At 39.9% G+C, this 20,415-nt stretch overlaps 1 protein-coding gene across 2 annotated transcripts; it reads left to right on the forward strand.

Annotated features, from left to right (window-relative positions):
- The first annotated feature begins 466 nt into the window (after positions 1 to 466).
- Positions 467 to 20,415, forward strand: LOC144646313 (DNA replication ATP-dependent helicase/nuclease DNA2-like). Of its 2 annotated transcripts, XM_078505860.1 has the most exons (19): positions 467 to 681; positions 791 to 835; positions 2,325 to 2,367; positions 2,628 to 2,668; positions 3,833 to 4,792; positions 5,241 to 5,782; positions 6,533 to 6,861; positions 7,377 to 7,601; positions 9,246 to 9,545; positions 10,407 to 10,544; positions 11,306 to 11,524; positions 12,327 to 12,785; positions 14,088 to 14,151; positions 14,770 to 15,021; positions 16,233 to 16,494; positions 17,481 to 17,609; positions 18,103 to 18,296; positions 18,754 to 18,989; positions 19,684 to 20,415. In XM_078505860.1, the coding sequence occupies exons 1-19, from the start codon at positions 619 to 621 to the stop codon at positions 20,274 to 20,276; spliced, it is 5,094 nt and encodes a 1,697-aa protein (XP_078361986.1). In that variant the 5' UTR covers positions 467 to 618; the 3' UTR covers positions 20,277 to 20,415. The 2 variants fall into 2 exon arrangements, with proteins under 2 accessions (XP_078361986.1, XP_078361987.1); XM_078505861.1 differs by lacking the exon at positions 3,833 to 4,792.

Consider the following 20,415-nt stretch of genomic DNA (forward strand, 5'->3'; position numbering starts at 1 on the left):
AAGCACAGCAGCAAATTGTGTTTATTTAAAGGGAAAGTGTCACGAGAAATTTTCTAAATTTTCGTGTAAAATATTCTAGAATTACGAGGATGGACGCACTGTTAAGCAAAATAACCTTTGAACAACAAAAGAAAGGCATACTCCAAGATGTCATTCATTATTCCCCTTCCACCCCCGAAAGATGTAAAAAACCCGCGGCAATCATGATCAATGGTTTTTAACGGTCGGCCCGACGTCTTCAAGTTTTAGGTCACTTCTTTCTTACCAGTCTGTACCCAAACCACGTTTTAAAGTACGTTTTAGCAAGACCAGAGGCCACTAATAGTGGATTTACAAATCATTTTCCCTGTGGAACCAACTTCAATCACTGCAAACCGTGGTAACAGAGGCGGAAGACTGGGTAGGATAGGATATTTGGTGACTGGTACATAACGCAACTACTAGCTGAATGTCAAGATGGCGGACGGCGCGGTTTGGCGGGAAATCGTCACCTTCCCAATCGCAAGCAAGCGGACTGTTTTGCAACCATTCTGAACCATGCAAGCTTTTATTTTCCAAATCTGTGTTGAGCTGTGACAATTTGAGCTCTATCCGTCTCGTTGTTTTGTGGAGAGGGCAATGGGGAAACCGAAGTTGAGCAAGGGAGCTGGAAAGAGAGCAAGAAGCAGCTCGGAAGAAGAGGTTAGATTGGGTGACTGAGAAACAGTTTTAACGATAAACGCTAAGTTTTCATCCGCCGGGAAGGCAATATTTTAAGCTTAACTTCCCGCCGTTGTTTTTATTTTCCCAGGAAAGAGGCCCAGCTCAGCAAACCATCAAAAGTTATTTTAGCAAGGTATGTGCACGTCACTTGGCTAAATTATAATTTTGCTTACAGTGAATTGTAATAATGAATGAAGTTTTATTTATTGTCTTCCTCCATTGACTTACTCAATTACATAAGCGTACAAGCGCATGTTACCGCTAAACCTAAGCTTGTAATACCCCTCAATCTCTGCTCAATACTCCCCAACTGAAAAAACGCCATCTAGAATGTATTGCGTGACATTCCCAAACTCTCCGGGGGGAGGGGGTACCCTCTTGCTGTTTTGGTCTGAAATTTGGTCTGGAGTAGTTAATTTGCCTTACAATCTGAAATTGGCTATGACTTCAATCAAAAGCACAAGAGCATATGTCAATGAAACTGTTCATCAGGCTTTACAAAAGTAGCCAAAGATACATCATTGGATGCGACAAAGCACAATAATTTTTCCACTTCTGAGAGGCCCTGTCAGGGTAAATTCCGACAAGCAACACGGCCCAAAAAGTAGCGACTGCACATAAAATAAAATCACGACAAATCACAATCCTTTTGGAAAAACTTAAATTCTGACAAAAACAAGCAATTTTTTAATAGTCAACTACCAACAGCAACGGGAAGTGCGACAAGACAATGAAACGGGACATTAAAAATTTAGACAAGTGACACAGGAACCCCCCCCCCCCTGGCAGGGCCTCTTCTGATGTGTAAACCACTCGTCACAGGGCTCGACTGAGTATGCTTGCTTGGGCCTTGATGTTACACGTGAACTTGCCTGTGGTTGGTATAATTCACCAGGCACCCACAAAACAACAAGTCTGTAACTGGAGTGAAGATTGAGGCAACAGGTGGCTCAAAATGTAATGATGGCAGCCCTGCATCCTTATCTGGCAGCCCCGAGAGTGCAAAAATCTGGAGATGTCTAGAAATCTTTGCATTGTAAGGATATTATTTTACATGTGAGCAATGTATGAATACTCTCCGAAACTCAGACCGGGATATTTGATGAAAAACTTGGAGACTCCCAGGAAAACCTGGAGAGTTGGCAGGTATGCAGTGCACCAGATCTAGAATGACATATTTTTGGCCCGAGAAAGGGTCAGAATTAAGAGAACTGTGTGACACTGCCTACTAAAAAAATTCTAATTAGAACTCCTGCTGCCAAGAAAACACTCCCAGGGTAAACAAAATTGCATAACTCCCTAGTGAAACAACAACTTGAACATTCAATGTAAGGAGCATCTCTAGTCCCCTTGGCTTTAATGCACTAACGTGTATTCCTAACTGCATTAAGGTTTTACGCTTATCTCAGTCCCTTTGACTGCACATCTTACAGTTTTATTTAATATAAGAAAAAAAGAAAAAAACATACAGTGTGGCGAACTATACAATAAATAGTAAGGCTTGAATGAAATAAAAACTTGAAAAATAACTCAGTCATTGTGCGACTTTTCATGGAATATTATATTGTATAAATTATAATGTATGTTGACAAGATGTTTTGTTGTGTTAACTTATGTTGCAGGACACTTGTCAACTTTGGACCACTGTCGGGCAAGAATCCAAAGGTTGGGTCATTTTTTATAACTTTGATGTATAATGATGAATTGCTATGTACAGTTCTTTTTATTGTAAAGCAAAATGCATTATAACTCTAATAGTTACCTGTTTTGTGGTCAGGTGATGCATTCCAGCAACCACATAGAGTAGAGTCTGTTGTATTGATGCACATACAGTACTAGTGTAGCTCTGTTGCATTTCTTTCTCTTCATCGTAATAGAGAGTACTTAGCTGAGTACTACATACATTTTCTGTTTTGTTCTTTTAGTAAATGGAACAAGGAAAAGCCTCAAATTATCAACCAAAAAGGTAAAACTCCTTACTGTTCAACTTTACAACTCATTGTCAAGGGCTTCCATTGTCTTCTCATAATGTGACTATCCAAGTAATAAATTAAAATAAAATCAGAAAGGTGTTATTTGGGCAGTATCCCTTCATTGAAAAAAATAATAATATTCAGTGTCCAGTGATTTGTTAATGTTTAAACTGTTTATTATGTTTTATAATATAGATAGGAGTCTACGCGCGCTCTGATTGGCTAAAAACCTATGTTTTATCAGAGTATAAAACATAGAAAAATCATGTTTTATTGTTTTTCGTCAGCTTTCCTCGAGTGCTTCGCGCGTCGTTGACTGTTCGTTGACTATAACCACTCGTATCCAACAAGGGCGAATGGAATAATTGTTTTATTAAATTCCTTTTTAAGTATAAATCCACTGGACATTTCATTTTGATGTAAACGAAGTGAGGCGGGAAAAATTGTGGCGCGGTGTCCACTGCTTGAGTTGAATGAAACTCGCAAGGAAAGCGAGCGAGAGAGTTTTCTTTCGAAGATTTTCTTCGACAATCTCCTCTTAAATCGTCTATTCATGCTGGAACTTGATTGTGACAACAATTAAGGTTTACGGGAATATCCGAAGCAATAGCTTTTCTGGAAATTATACGCCTTGTTCAAGTCGAACGAAGCAAGGGACGGATGTCATCGAGACTACTATATTATGCTGAAACGAAATTGCACTCGGTGCAGTCGGTGAAGTTTATCGAAGTTCAAAAAGACAAGATCAAGATTAAAAGGTAACAAACCTATCTGGAATGCTAAGCCTTATTTTACGTCGAATACTGAATGAAATTGTGTCAGTTTTATGGTCTTCCCGTAAACTATTTTCTGCTTTTCATCTTTGTTTACTCGCTCTTGTTGTACATATTTTTAATTAAACTTTTCACTCGCGGTGTCTAAAATCTATATCATAAAGCAAAGAAAGAAGCCTAAGCCATGTTTTATACTGTCATAAAACACTCCAGGCATTTGAGAACACTCGAATGTAGAAAACATTCGCCTGCGGCTCATGTTTTCTACATTTCCCTCGTGTTCTCAAATGCCCGTCGTGTTTTATGACAGTATAAAACATGGCTTAGGCTTCTTTATTTGTTAAATATTAATTATACCTGTATATGTTTTTTTTTTACCTTTAGGATAGTAAGATAAAAAATGCAAGTACTAATTTTGGTCAGAAACAAGGAGCCAAAGTTATCCCAACTACTGCAAGCAAAAATGACAAGACAAGAACTTTGTTACCAAGTGGGAAGGGTAACACGGAACAACCACTCTTTACAAAGATAACAGAACAAAAAGCTACTTTGCCATCTATACCAAGGGATCAGAAGAATTATGAAGCTAAAAATTCCCCTCTTGTATCAGAACACAGCTACGTCTCCCCTGCTGTTAATAATGACAAGGTAAATGATTTAAAACCACCATCATCAACATGGAGGACAGGAAAAAAGAAAAATTCATTTGTTAATGGGTATAAATGCAATGACTTGGCTAATAATAATGAAGTAACAGTTATAGAAGATGATGATCTCATTCCGCCGACACCGTCTCCAGTAGGACAGCACAGCTTCATAAACTGCCATCCTCAAAGGTCTGCTCCCTCAGCAGCTAAAAGCACAGTTGCTAAGGTTTCTGGCGATCACTTATCTGCCAAAAATTATTACAACTCTGAACAGAAAGAGAAAGAAGAGGTTAAAACAGATGGTACTGCATTTAGTACATATGATCTAACAGTGACAGATAATGGAAAAGAGTCCTTTGTGTCAGATTTACTTTCAACTTCATGCAACTCTCTGGAAACTCAATCAACAACATGCACTACTAGTAGAAAGAAGTATAAACTGTCAAGAAAGGGAAAGCCACCAAAGGTGATATCAAGCCCTCTGAAAGGACGGAACAACTGTGGATCGGCAGTAAAGTCTCCCAAAAACCAAAAGCAAGTGGAGAAAGGAACAGAGGCGGTTGATCAGAAAGAATCTACTCCTGTTATTGCTCCATCGAAATGTGTTGTTTTGAGATCAAGAATGAAACGGTCAGCTACCAAGGGAAGCTCTCCATTACAGAAGAGATTGCAAACTGAACTGCCTTTGCCAGCGAAGGTACCAAACATGATATGCTTGGGTTAATTACTTGCCTAGTCACTAATATAACATCAAGGAGTACACAGCATGTAGCTATTACTGACTGGAATGCCTGTTAAAGGCTTGCTGTCAACTCACTGAAAACTATTTCTACACTTGTGTTGGTAATAAAAAAATGTTTTGTTTAAAAAAAAACATATGATTACAGTGACTAGACTTGGAGTTCCAATGCCCTAAATCCTACATGTAGGTGATTGGGATCATACAAATGAAGCCATGAATTTACATCCCAAGCATTCTTATGATCAATATCAACCCACCCTTCAACCCCTAAGATGCACAATAGTTTATTAATCCTCCAAAAATACTCTTTACCAATTTCTTTTATTCCTGATTTATGCCACCGCCCATGCCTGGGTTCTAAACATTGTCCTTACTTAATGGATTGCCTCCATTTCCCTTTCAGAATGCCGTGAAATGTAACCTTTGGGGAAGAATGGATGAAAGTGCCGGTATGCAGAGCAGCAATTCTGTAGAGCACTTAAGTCAACAGGCATTAGATTCTAAACAACACCTCCTGAAAGACAATCGGGTTGAAGATAAAAGCATAATAGAAGAATATATGCTGGACACAAGCTTAGAGAATTGTTTGCTCAATGAAGAATCAATGGAATGTTTAGAATCATCTGTAAAAGGGAACCTTGTGCCAAATCGTCAAGAAATGAGTATTGATCACATTTCAACTGACATTGAGACAGCTGCCATAGAGGTAGCTCAGGATATTACTGAGCAATTTAAATCTCCAATTAAATCAAACATCCACAAATCCTTGCTTCAAAGTTCATCTCCAGGAATAAGTAACTTACCTGTGCAGACTAAGACCCCATCAAAGGCATTGGCAAATACTTCAATGGACAGTCTTGCTGATGCGGCAGAGTTGGATAATTTACTAGATGGTGTCGAGTGGTCACCTATGATCAGTTGTCCAGAAAATCTGCACAGTGCAAGGTAGGTCTTCTCCCAATGAAATGACTCTGGTTGTTTTACACACTTTTCTCCATACTTCCATCATCATCATCATCATCATCATCATCATCATCATCAATTTTCATCATGCCAGTAGGTGCATAAGACTGTTCTTGTTATTTTGGGTCTTGTTTAATTAAGTCACTAGAAATCTGAAGCATGTCAATGTAAAGTTTTCTGAATTTCCTGTACCACCCGACCCATTTTGTAGAGGGGCCGGGTGTCCAGTACACCCACATCATAATGGCCTGAGAACTTTGCACACAAAACATATAGAAAAGTTTATGGTCTGTAAGTTGCATCCCATAAATGGGACTAAGAATATTTTGTTATCCTTATCAAAGGGTGAATGCATGGGTTTTCAGTGTGTACAGTTTGCTCAGAAACTTACTGAGATACCAGCAAAACGGGTGGAAAGATTCGCTAGCATGAGAAGAGATTTGATCTGCAAAGATTAACTGCACATGTAATGCAATGCACAACAAAAGTCCTGCAAATCTCCCAAGGGCCCCCACAGGTCTTTAAAAGCCAAGCCGATAAGGAAGACTGCTGACCACAATTGGCTCAAGGTTAACTTTGCCCTTATGATATTGAGCCCCATTCAACTAAATATGTGTATTTTGGACAACTGAAGTATGTCTTCGACTGACGTAAATCAAGTTAAACTTGTGCAATTCCAATGCAACTTCATAGCCTTTAACTCTAATCCTTCACTTTTTTTTATTTTTACAGCAACAGCAGTTCATGTAAAGCACTCTTCTCTCCTGTCAAGGGTTCCCAAAATGCTAATCAGATATCCAAGGACCTTCAAAATAAATGCACCCTCACTAATAACACCTGTCTTTCCCCATCTGGAGCTGCTGGCTACAGTCGCTTCTTGGTACTAGAGGTATCACGCAGAGAACTGTTGGGTGATGAAGTTGTGGCTAAGTATGGAAGACATTTGTCAGAGAAGGTGCTTAGACTGTTTGAAGAAACCTTAAGTCAGGAGAAGTTCTGTAGTCTGAGGGAAGAATGGGAGATGAGCGAAGTTGAACCAGGTGACATTGTGCATATCACAGGTATGGTTGTTTTGCATACTTAATCATCAAATCCTGACAGTTTTCAAGAGTTCATCCCTCATTACAATACCCGAACATAATCTTTCTGGCACTTAACTCTAGTTTCTGTCGCATTAAGTCGCTAGAAGTAATGCTACTCTACCTGATGCTAACCCATTGCTGGTTACCCTTATAGTGCTAAAGTGAAAAAAAAACCTTAATAGGATCATCACAAATACTGGTGTCCCAGTAGTTTACATTGTGGCCCTAGAATAAATAAACAAACAAATACTGTAAATAAACAGAAACTTGTTAAAATCCCACCGGTTCGTGGGAGGCTGACGAGTTAGTTATATACAAAGTGTGAAGGAGTTTAATTGGGGACCAAGTTCAATTTAGTGGCAGGGAGAAGGATGTAAACCCAAGACCTCCAGATTACAAGTCCAGCACCCAATTTATTTTATAATGTTTTATCTTCATTTGGAAACCACTCTTCATTAATTTATGTAATTCATTTAGTTTTCTGGCCTTTACAGGGACATTTGACTCAAAGACAGGGATGTGCGTCCTTGACAACTCAACTGACCACTACCTTGTTGTCCATCCTGATACTTTAGTATCTGGAACTACTGTTTCCATGGCAACAAAGTGTTTGCGTCAGAGCATACTCAATGAGCGATTTCGCACTGAAGGCCAAAATGAGGCAATGTTGATTGGAACTCTTCTTCATGATCTGTTTGATTTAGCCATGGAATTTAATGGTATGTATGACTGTTTCCAAGCATGAGTGGCTAAGGGACTGGTCAATAAGTACCGGGGGGGGTTTTCCGGAGCAATTGGAAAAGTGGTGGCTCAAAAATTTGTGACCCACCCTTTCCTTCTGGCTCAAAACTGATTGACCCACCCCTGATAGGGGGTTGAAAATTACATGACCCACCCCCCTTTGCTAAAAAAAAAATAGGGACCAATCATTTCTTTATCATCTGTTAGGAGTTGGAGATTTTTTTATTTGACTTCAGCTTTTAAAGTGAAATTCCCTACATAGACATTTTCCCTGATGGACACTAGGATACCATGTACCTCTTTTTCCATTTTCTTTACACACCAAAGAAGGATGAATTTATCGCTTCTTATACTAGCCTTTTGTAAGTTTGCCATATTTGTGTGTAAAGTCCATGGGGAAATTTAGACACAAACATATGTGAGAAAACTGAATCAGTATCTAATATTAATTCATAATCAATTATTGAAGAGTTCATATTTTTATACAGAAATTAATAACAGAAACTTCAACCACTGTCCATCATTCATATTTGCAAAGTGTTTGACTAAAGAGTTTACTGGTATTAAAAGGCCTAAAGCCCAGCGTGAATCTATGCAGGTTGAAGAGAGACAAGCAAAACTGATATTATGATCACAAGTCATCTAGGGGGGTCAGGGGGCATGCTCCCCCGGGAAATTTTTATATTTGGGCCTTTTGAAATCGCTAGAAATTCATTTAAAACTGCTCACATGGAGAAATTTATCAATTTTATATACTGATGAATACAACTTTTCTTGGAACTATAACAGTTTAAAGTTAGTGAATAAATAAGATGACCCACCCCCTACGTGTAGATCAAAATTACATAACCCACCCCTTTTCGAGGGCTCAAAAACTGATGACCCACTCCCTTTCTGCTCCGGCCCACCCCCCCCCCCCTGTACTTATTGACCAGTCCCTAAACTGAAGTTTTATTTAGTATACATGTACATTCTGGTACAAGAAAACATTGTACATGTTCTTAGTTATTTAACTATCTTTTTTGAAACTACTTCATCAAACATCATAATCTCAATTAAGTATCTTGCTTCAAACCAGATTTGTATTGTTCCTATAATGCTTTACATGTATTGCTTCTGGAGCATTCTTCTGAAGCTTCAGTGTATTAGCTGTTGTTGTCTGAACATACAATGTAAGTGCCTCTCTGATATACCTGTAAGTACACTATGCGACGCTTGCTTCACCTAGTCTCTTTTCCATCACGAAGAAGGAAAGCAAAATGGCCCTCAATCTCTGCCCACCCTTTTTCTGGAAATTTGTGTCCCAGTACACAAGTACAAGCTTTTGCCTTCTAAATGCTTCATCAATCCATATCTTTTTTAGGCTGACCATAAATTGGAGAGTATTGTGCAATAGGAAAGTATTTGGTATTAACGATATTTTTGAGTGAACACCCTTTTGAATCATAGTTCTTTGAAGTCGTAGAAGCAACCAAAAATGTTAAGTTAATCCTAAACCTTTCCTCTCCTACATGGACTGTCATACATTTCATTTCATGTTTGATTCTTTTACATGCATACAAGTAAGTTTTTACTCTTGTCATACTGGATTTATCACAATATTACTGTATTTTTCTTTAAAGAATTCTCAACCGATGCCCTTTTGAAAAGAGCCAGTGGACTTCTACAGAAGCTTTCTTACTTGGATGACCTATACAGCTTGGGACAGACAGAGAACTGGGCCATGGAGAAGCTCAAGGAGAATATTCCACTTCTCTGTGACTGGGCCAAGAAATTTGTGGCTCCTTTTCCCCACCCAGATTTTGGGGCCATGGATTTTAAGACCCCTGAGTACCCACAGCATGCTGAGCAGCCTAGTGTCTGTGTGTCTGCACTTAAAGACATAGAGGAGAACATCTGGTCACCAAGATTTGGATTAAAGGGTTGGCATATTTTTTACATTTTAATTTATTGGATATATCTGTTCATTAACAGGCAAATGATTGCCATTTGTCTCAAAGGTGGGTCTTTAAGGAAGGATCCAAGTCCTGCAGTAATGTTGCCATGTGGGATGTCACATCCCTACCACAACAAGCTAGTCTGCAGTGTAGGCATATTTTATGAGGGACGGCTGGCTATATATTGGTGGGAAATTGGAAAGGAGTGGTAGTCAGGGTGAAAAGCGAGTGAATCGTCCCCGTACCACCTCCTTTGACTTGCATTTTTTAATTCAAGTGCACACCACCAAAAACTCCAGCTCAAGCTGCAGGCTATACAACAAGCCACTGAACAAATATCACTCAGCAATGTTCATTCTATTTTCTGGTGAAACTTGTCAATCATAATGTTGTTGTGTTTCTAAAAAAATCAATTAACTTTTAAATCCTTTATTTGTCTTTTAAAGATGAGTTTGTTTGAAAAGGAATTCTGTGGCCATGACCACTATGTGACACATTTTCAGTACTCTTCCTCGAGTTTGATCTGTGATCACTTGTGACTTTTTTCGTCTCTTACAAAGAGGGACTGCTCCTTGTCTAGGTGAATGCCACCAACAAAAATTGGGGGTTCACGGAAACTGTTGATCCGGTTTTAAATCCCCAAAGCCTTTACCAGGAGTCACTAAGTCTTGTTTTTTTTTTTGTGTGTTCTTTCTATCTGGGTCTCTAATCCTAATCTCAATCACAGATTTTCAATGGAGTCTCAGCATCTCTCCGAGTCTCGATTTTACCATTCGCCATCCATATTCATGTGCATGCAGAACTGTTTGGCAGGGTTGATTTCTATTGATCTTTTTCTTTTTTAAGGCAAAGTTGATGCCACTGTTGAGGTTAAAATCGACAGAAGACTTAAAATCAGACGGCACAGACCTGACACAGGAAACCAGGTGCAGTCAAAAGTATTGCCATTAGAGCTGAAGACAGGGAAAATGTTCACCAAACTAGGTAAGCTGAAACAATAATACGTGTTGCTGAAATTAGCTTAGTGAGAATAACTATTATTTAATGGTAATATATTGTTATCCAACTTTGCTTACTTGAGTTAGCAGTGCAAATAACGATGCACTCCAGGGTCGGGTTGTTTGAAAAGCAATTAACACCAACCCAGGTTTACATGTAAATGTTGGTCTAGGCTTTAATTTCACTTGAATAAAAAGGTTTTTCACTGCTAATGTTCTCTGGAGCTTGAGTCCACATTCAAACTGGAAGACAGAAAATATAGCAGAAAACCTCGCTGAAAAGTTGAAATCAAATTTCACACTAATGACTGAAATCAAATTTCACACTAATCCTGGATTAGCTTATCATGCTTCGGGCGACTGGACTCTAAGCGTAAAGCACCACCTCTCAATGCCACATGGCACAGATTCCAGCAAACCTTTTACTTGCAAATGATAAAAGTTTTTAGAATGTTAAAACCAAATTAATACCAGATGTGTCGCTTACAACGATCTTGTTATGATACCAAAGTATTTCACTAAGACAGGGCAAAAGGGAGAGGAGAGCTCGTCTTAGGATTTTTGCTGCGTCTCATTTTTTTTTAATTCTACATTAATTTTTTGTTGTGAGTTGCTTTTGTATTTCTTGTGGGCTTTTTTAGAGGGCCACCCTTATTAACCATGCATTAGCCTAGTGCTACCCTCTTGAAAAGAATGTTATCAGTTTTTGAATTAAATAGCATCCTTGACATCATTTTGCATCACCAGGTTCAATTGAACACCGAGCACAAGTGATCCTGTACACATTACTCATGTCTGATCGCTACTCTCAAGCAGTTGATGCAGGATTATTGTTTTACATGAAGTCAGCTCACATGCTAAGCGTGCCTGGTTTCCTCCATGAGAAGAGAGCCCTGGTCATGAAAAGGAATGAGGTTGCACGGTACCTGACCCTTAATAGGGCAGGAGCTACAGGCACTATGCCAGGTAGGTAAAATTGAAGATATAATTGTAGATAGAATTGAATCGAATGAAAGATTTCCCGCTGCAAACACAACATCGCAAAAGACAGAACCATCACATTGCTGTAAAAGTTGCGGGCGCTGTGACAAGTCGATATGGTGATTGTAGTTGTTTGACGGATGTAAAAGTAGTTAATAGGAGCCCACATGTACGGAATAGACCTATCATAGGCACACATTTTCTCGTTAAGTACTAGGTTGATGTAAGGCAAGCAGAAAAAAGGCAGACAAGAACAGCCTTTTTTCTGATGCTTTACATCAACCTAGTACTTTACGAGAAAATGTGTGTAAATAATGATAGGTCTATTGACTGCTGGAAAAAAGCAACTGGGAACAGTTGTTCGAAGGACGGATAACGCTATCCACCGGATAAATCACTATCCAGTGGATAGCGTAGTATGTTTTTTTTGTCAACACTTGTTCACTGGATAGTGATTTATCCGCTGGATAGCGCTATCCACCCTTTGAACAACTGAGCCCAGAGCTATATATTTTCCTTCCGAGTGAAATGTACGCACTACTGCTCTTTGCCACTTCCGCGCAAAATAAAGCTTAATAGCAACACAAACCCCTAACAGTCTATCAAGAAACGTTCCATACATGTATTTGTAGAAACGACAAACAGGAGGCGGCAAATGCGGATTTTTTTTTTTTTTTTTGGAGCGAAAACGTAATGTGATGCCTAGGCTACTAGTTAAGGCTAACTCGGGAATCAAGCTAAAAATAAGTTTGTAACAGTTTTATACATTTTGGGTTTTTTTTTACAGCAATGTTAAAAGACCTCAACACCTGCAAGCGTTGTTCTCAGGCTCAAAACTGCACCACCTTCCATAAAGCCACAGAACAAGGAGACGGCAAGACCAGCGGTTTGGGTTCATTTTTTGACGAGAAGACAGACCACATGTCCAAAACCTATGTCAACTACTTTACAGACTGGTATAAACTGGTTTGTCTAGAAGGAAAAGAGATGGAACAGAAAAGAAACCAAAGAGAAATTTGGTGTTTAGAAGGATGGGAGAGGGAAAAACTGGGTCGTTGTTTCAGCAGCATGGTCCTGAAGCCACACGATCGTGACTCAGTGATTGCCAACACTCGTTACTTTAGACACAAGTTTGAGCGCTCCGTGGACCATCCCAGTGTGACACCATTGCAAGATGTACCCATAACTGTGGGAGAGCGTGTCATTCTGAGTGAAGAGAATAGTGGAGCCACTGCTATTGCGGCAGGTGAGTAAAATTTTGAATTGACTTCTGCACAAGGTTCGTAAAGAATCTGGAAATCTGGAAAAGTAGTTTTCCAGACCAGGAAAAAGTCCGGAAAAAAAGAAGTGAATGTTTGAAGTCGGAAATTTTGCCTAAGCTGAAACAAGTTCTTTTGTTATTGAAATCTTTACCAGATAGTCTTATTTCTTGTTACGGGAGGATAATTTGGCTGGATTACCGTACCCAAATTCGCAAGTAGCCAATCAGAAGCGCGATCTACTGTCCTGTTATCCTACGATATCAAGTCACTGACCTGATATGCCACCATATCACGGTCACTTTGAAGTAAAGTAGTGTTACTGTGCGATGAATTGAAAAGAGGTTTTACCGATAAAACAGAACTTCGTAATTTAAATTTAGCGGTGTTTAGCGGTCGTAAAAGGAGAAAACTTTCCCGTCAAAACCAAACTTGAGCGCGCTCGCCAATTGCGCGATGTTTGCCGACGAGTACTGCTCAAGACATTCAGACTGAAAAAATGGAGCCGTAATTTTCAAATTTTTTGCTTAATTTTGATTTTGAAAATTAAGAAAATGAAACTCTAAACAAAGAGTGGAAAAAAGGCAGAAGAGGAACTTGGTAAAAGTGTTGAAGACCAAGTCAACACAATTTGCAGTACGTACCTTGCAAGCATGGCTTCAACAGAGCAATAAATATAACCGGGTTTTTGGCTGAATTTGGGTACGGTAAATACCTAATCGTACCTTTTTGGTACGCTTCGGCTGCATATCAGGCTCGTTTGGTCTCGTCATGGGTATTTTGGCTCGACTGCGTCTCGCCAAAATACGAACCATGGCTCGACCAAACTCGCCTGATATGCTACCGAAGCGTACCAAAAAGGTACGATTAGGTATAAAAACTAGCAAAATGCTTTGGAGAAAAAAACGTACGCAAACCCTGTCTGCATACAATTAGTGTTTGCTTGTAGAAGTGTGTCTAAAAAAATAAGTTATAACTATGTTAAGTGCTTTAGAAAATCCTGAACACACGAGTGTGTAAAAGATTGTAGTGTATTGAATTACGGTCAGTTTGTTTCCGGTAATGTTTTCAGCTGCTTTTAACCGATCATGGTTTTAAATAAAGGATAGAAACTTAAAATAATAATAAAAATTAAATAACTCGTTGGCACAACTGGGTTGTTTACCTTGAACAGATTTTTAAAACTGGCTTTGACCATTTCACGTTACTGAAATGTTTTGCCATGAAATACAGTGAGTATGTAGCGTCCAGCCTGTACGTAATTTATGTTATTTGTTTCATTCAAACAGGCTATATTCACGAGGTGAAAAAGACTGAAGTTGTGGTCTTACTGGACAGAGACTTAACTAAAAGGTAAAGTTAAGGACTGGATACTACACCATGATTATCAGAATTTTGAAACAAAGTAAGTTTTTCAGACGTGATGTACAAGAAAAACAACTTCGAGTACCATTTGCAGCAATTGAAATTTTTGACAATTTAGTTTGTTACAAAAGTTTTGGCAAGCCTTCTCTCGCTAAGACAATACTTCATGTTTTGAAAACTAGTGTGCCCTATGAGTGATTACATGGAAGCTGCTTCATGTTGATTAACCGTGGTAGTTAAGAAAACAAAGTTTTGTTTTTTGTACCTTTAAAATATTAAATTAAAGGGGGGTTTTGGTGGAGCCGGGTAAAAAAAAAACCAAAGTAATCACTTATTGGCCAATAACAAAGGACACAGGCAATCCAGTTAACCAACCAAAACTTGAAGCAAATACATGCGAAGCGCGGAAAAACGTGCGAGAGTGAGACACGATTGGTTTTGGTTTTAATTCTGACTGGTCAAGGAAGTAGCGCGCGATCTCAGTTTTAACCTATCACCAAGCGCAGTGAAGCAAAACAAAAACAATATCCGGGTTACTTTCGATACTCAATCGAAAATTGCTCTAATCATATGAACTGCTGATAACAATTTCACCCTTGCCCCCAGGTATAATGCACAGACCGAAGAAACCAGCTCCAAGCTCTACCGCCTTGACAAAGACGAGGAGTACAGCACCCTGACCACCCTGTGGTCCAACATGGCGAAACTGTTTAAGGGGGATTCAGACAGAGATGCTCAGCTGCGTCGCCAAGTGGTTGACTTGGAGCCTCCGGTGTTTTCAAGGAAAAGAAGGAATGATACTGTTAGCATGTCGAGCCAAACGTCGGATATCACGGAGTTTTTCACACAGCAAACACCGTAAGTTTCTTTGTAGCTTGCAAAAGATATAGAGTTATAAAATTCCCCATGTTTTTCAAAGATACGCCGGAATTTGTATGCCGAAGTTACCTGTTCTTCGAAGCTCGCAGTTTTTCTCAAGCTTCGCTCTGAGAGAACGCTTTTCGGTCTTCGAAAAAGCTTCTTACGCTCCTCGAAGCAGATAGTGTCCAAGGACAAATATTCGTCCTTTTTTAAGCCAAATAGTGGATAATGTATTTATTTTCCTTCAAATATGTGTAATATTTTTCTTGCAAGGCCCTTGTTCGGACGATCTGTGCTAAGTTGTAAAACGTCAAAGTAATTCTATAGGTGATCAAAATGGTAATCATTCCTTCAAAACATTCAGTCCTATTCAAGTCAACACTGCGGCACTGACGTATTGTCCGTAGACCATTCGCGTGTTTGAAAAAAAAATATTAGATAAATTATATAAAGAAAGACTAGAACAACATGTGTTTATGTTGCCAACCTAGAAGACGTAGAAGTGGAACCAACGCGTTTTGTTCCTGCGCCATATCTTCCAATCAGGAATGAGCTCCTTTTTATTGTCAACTGAGGCAGCGATTTTCAATGGGGACGTTTTTGAGTAACCGGGCACCTAATGATCTGACTGGCAAGCGAGTAGGCTCACGTTTGCACTTTCGTGGTGCCTCTAGACTCCTGCCTGTCGTTCTCCCGGCCTCGCCACTCACGCTTGTATTCCCCAAACGCGAGTTACAGCTACTGACTGCTACAAAGATTTGCTAAAATCACCACCGTTCCCTGGTATAGTAACAAATGCAAATGTTTTCATATTTTGTTGTAACAAGCAGCAGTAGGTGTTGTAATCTGTTTGTCCCCTCGACTTTTACCTCTTGATACTTTCAGTATGAGAGCCTAGACATGAGAGATTATAATACCCCTCGTGTCCTAGCCCGGAAAATGACCTGTTTCAATTCGCGCGTAAAATTTTCTACTAGATATATACCACACAAGTGAATAATGCTTGTCGCGTGCGCTGAACGAGAGAAGCGTACTATTCACCCGAGCAGCAAGAGAACAACTCCTTAGCGTCGCACCGAAAGTGTCCCAGCAATGTGTTTAAAACGATATTCACCCAGTGTCGGAATGTGGTGGATATCCACCACTATTCACCTCCTCTTCGGTAAATAATTGTTAATCGAGATGTTTGTGATTTGCGTTTTTTAAAGATCTCAAAGCAGCAAAAGTCAGAAATCCTTATCTGATCCAGCTGTGGAGTCTATCCTGCAGGAACTGAACTCAGGGCAGCGCAAGGCGGTGTCCAAAGCTCTGGGTGCCCACCACTATGCCCTTATCCTCGGCATGCCAGGCACGGGAAAGACCACTACCATCTCCTGCCTGGTTCGTGTGCTGGTGGCAAGCGGCAAATCTGTTCTGCTTACTAGTTATACTCATACTGCTGTGGACAACATTTTGCTGAAGCTTAAAGAGGTTTGTGTTCATATATTTGCTGTTAATTAACGTGGCTGTATGACAAGTTGTTTTTTTTTTAATCTCTCTTGCATAAGTTGCTGCTTACTAGTTATACTCATACACACGTGATCAACATTTTGCTGAAGCACAGAGAGGTTTTGTTTTCATCTTTGTTGTTAGCGTGACTGTTTGACCACTTGTCTATTTTTTAATCTTACTTGCATAAGTTGCCGCTTAATAGTTATAATCATACAGCTGTGGACAACATTTTGCTAAAGCTCAACTGAAGAGGTTTCGGTTGTGTTCGCTTTTCCTGTTAGCATGGCTGTATGTAAGTTAATTAGGCCCAGGCCAAACATCGAACTTCACAGGAGACAAACAAAATTGAAATTCTGGTCGACCCAAACAGGTTAAGCTCGACTGTTGCGTCAAACGTCGAACATAATTCGTTGAACCGGCCGTCGAACCAAATTCAGAGCAGCGAAAAAACAGGCTAAAAAACATTCTTATTCAAATTTTAAATTTTAATTATCCTTTATGTTTGTTTTACGAAAAGGTCGACATTTGTCCCACAGTCGATCGTCTGAAGCAGACGGATAGAACGTGTTGGTCAATCTTAATTCAGTCAGACGAACTTAACTGAGTCAAACGTCGAACTTATCATGAACTTAATTCGCTCAGTTCAGTTCGTCTTATGTTCATGATCAGTTCGACGTTTGGCATGGGCCTTACTTTTTAAATCTCTCTTGCATAAGTTTTAGTCCATGTAGTCAAGCGTTCCTGCTGATATTTAGCCTAAGTAAACTAAACAATAAAAAAAAAAGTAAAAAAAAAAAACACCTTTCCCGGCGACACTTCTTATTCACCACGAAAACAAAGAAGTTACGCACTTTTTGCTGTAAACAAGACTAAATTACTCCAAGAAACGCCTCCTTCACAGGTCATACCGGATTTGGAGAATTAAACCTGATCATAACCCATTTTCCTCTTCGTCTTCCCTTCAGGCAAATTTGGATTTCATTCGCCTTGGTCAGGTTCATAAGATTCTTCCTGAGTTACAGTCATACAGCGCACAAAGGGCTGCAGAAGGTATCAAGACTGTCGATGAACTGAGGCAATTATATGAATCCAAGGTAATGTTACTATCTGTGATTATCGTTCTGTCATTAATGTTACTATCTGTGATCTGTGTTATCTATCAGTGATTGCGTTAAACTAAAACCACAACAACGGAGGTAGCATAATAAATATATCAGATGACAAAGCAAAAGCAGAAAAAACAAGTAACCGGTGACAAACAGCGGAAACATGTAACTATTATGTAAATGGACAGAGCGGGAAACTTTGCGCGGGAAAACGTGTACCCGGTGTTAAGCGCGTGACAAAATGTAACCGTTGTCAAGCCCGAGAAAACATATAGCCAGTATCAAACGGGGAAACTTGCGTCAAGCCCGGGAAAGTTCAAGTTTGTTCTGGTTGGTTGAATAGAGAACAGAATTGAACTGAACGATGTCTTTGCCATTGATAATTAGGCCAGCCACTCCCTTAAGACTCCCTTTCTACCTTTTAGAAAGGGATCCCTGGGGTTTAATAAAGGTAGTAATTTTCTACCACCTTTTTTCTTAGTCCGTAGTGGCGACCACGTGTTTGGGTGTGAACCACGCCCTTTTCTCTCAGCGCTCGTTTGACTACTGTATCGTGGACGAGGCTTCACAGATCACGCAGCCCGTGTGTATTGGTCCTCTGAGACACGCTCGTGTCTTCATCTTAGTGGGTGATCATTATCAGTTGCCGCCTTTGGTACAAAGTGTTGAAGCCAGGTTAGTTGAGTTCCAATACCAATTGAGTTCAAATTCTCACAAACTGCATTTTAGAGTCAGTGTTGCGATGTTCTGTTAAAGCTGGGTTTACACGGGTGGATGACACAACAATTAATTGTCGGCAATCCAAAGTTTAGTGCGCTAGTAATGACCTTGGACAGCAGAGATACGCGCGCATAGTGCGCAGTGGGAGTTTGGGAGATTGGGGACCATATATGCTGACGCACAAGTTGCCACATTTTATGTGGCGAGTGGTCTACACGAGCAATTTTCTTATGTGACAACATTTATTTGTCACATAAAAGCTAACACGCCAGCTTGTCAGGAAATATATTTTTACATAAAAAGTAAACAATTTTTCTCATGTACACGAGCAGATAAAAGTTGTCACAAAAATTGCCACATAAAGATTGTTCGAGTAAACTCGCTTTAACACGTAAACCTGTTGCATCAACAGAGAAGGAGGGATGGACATTAGTTTGTTTAAACGTTTATCAGAGCGTCACCCTCACGCGGTGATCAGCTTAGAGCACCAGTATCGAATGAATCAAGACATCATGGAGCTGTCGAACACGCTTATCTATGAACACAGGCTAAAATGCGGCACACAGTGCGTGGCAAGTGCTGTCTTAGAGCTGCCTGACTGGGACGAATTGGTCGCTTATGTGAAGGACAGTACCTCTGGTGTTACAGGTATGCAAAACAGATGTTTTGATGTATCTGCCGTTACAGTCAATCTCTCTTAACGGACACTTCTATAAGACGGATACCGTTTTAAGACGGACACCAAGTGTTGGTCCCGTTCTTGCCGTTTTTCAGTCATTTTACGGTAACTTAACCTCCTTTAAGACGGACAACTCTCTTAGACGGACAGTTGAAGCCGGTCCCGACGGCGTCCGTTTTAGAGAGTTGACGTACTTGGATTTAGCTTATGACCAAACGTTTTTTGGGGTGATTAAATGTGTTGTCAATATGCCCATTGATAACCACACTTTTTATGAAACCATTAAAGGACAATTTCACCTTGCATTTAGATCACACAAGGTTCATTTACCAACCATAAAATTCTTATCTCGAGTCCTGTACTAATAGTTCTTCAAAAGGCTTTTTCGGGGCGCTTTTTAACGGGGATGGGGGGGAGAGGGATTGTAGTGAAAAATGGATGAATTGGGGACTTAAAACTTTCTTTCTATGTTAAGCAAAGGAGCACTTTTAAAGTCAATCGGCAGCAACAACAGTACTCTATTTCACACAAATTTGTGATCATTCAAGTAGCATTTTCAGTCATTCACTTTTTTACAACGAGGGTCACTGAGATAAGTCAATAAGAAAATACATTCATTGCAAGAACTACAATTAAGTTTGATCTGAATCCTTCTTTTCCCAGATAACTGGCTTCTTGATGCACTCGTTCCAAGTCGACCAGTGGTTTTCCTGGACACAGACGGAGTCCCCGCGCCTGAGAATCGTGCGGAACACCTGGTGTCTAACGAGACAGAGGCCTTGTTGGTGCACCAGTTGGCATGCGCACTCTTGAAAGCTGGCCTCAAGCCTTCGTCACTTGGTATAATTTCGCCGTACAGGCACCAACTCAAGCTTATTACTCAAGTCTTTCACAGTAGCAAGCAGAATGAAATTGAAATCAACACTGTGGATAAATACCAAGGCAGAGACAAGGCGTGCATAATCGTCTCATTAGTTCGCAGTAACGAGCACTCCAACGTAGGAGATCTGCTGAGAGACTGGCGCCGAGTCAACGTGGCGGTGACACGCGCCAAGCGGAAATTGATTTTGATTGGATCGCTCGTTACACTCAAAGGAAGCTTGTTGTTGCAGGAACTTTTTGACCTGTTGGAGAGAAAGGACTGGGTGCAAGTTCTTCCATACGATGCGCATAAGCTGTTCGAGTTTCTGGCAAAATCGTCACAGACTTCTCCGGTCAAAAGTCTAGAAGCCCAGAGAAATCGGTACAAGCATTAAGGAACTTTCTTTATGTATGCCTTTGTTAATTCTCATGATTTGCTACAAATTTGTTATCTTGTTCGCTGGTCGAATATTTACAAGGCAGCGTGTAAAAAAATTCTGTTTTTCTAAGTCAATTATACATTGTATACCCATA

Source organism: Oculina patagonica, chromosome 3 (assembly GCF_052425735.1).
Source record: "Oculina patagonica isolate OP01 chromosome 3, crgOcupat, whole genome shotgun sequence".
Classification (NCBI taxonomy): Eukaryota; Metazoa; Cnidaria; class Anthozoa; order Scleractinia; family Oculinidae; genus Oculina; species Oculina patagonica.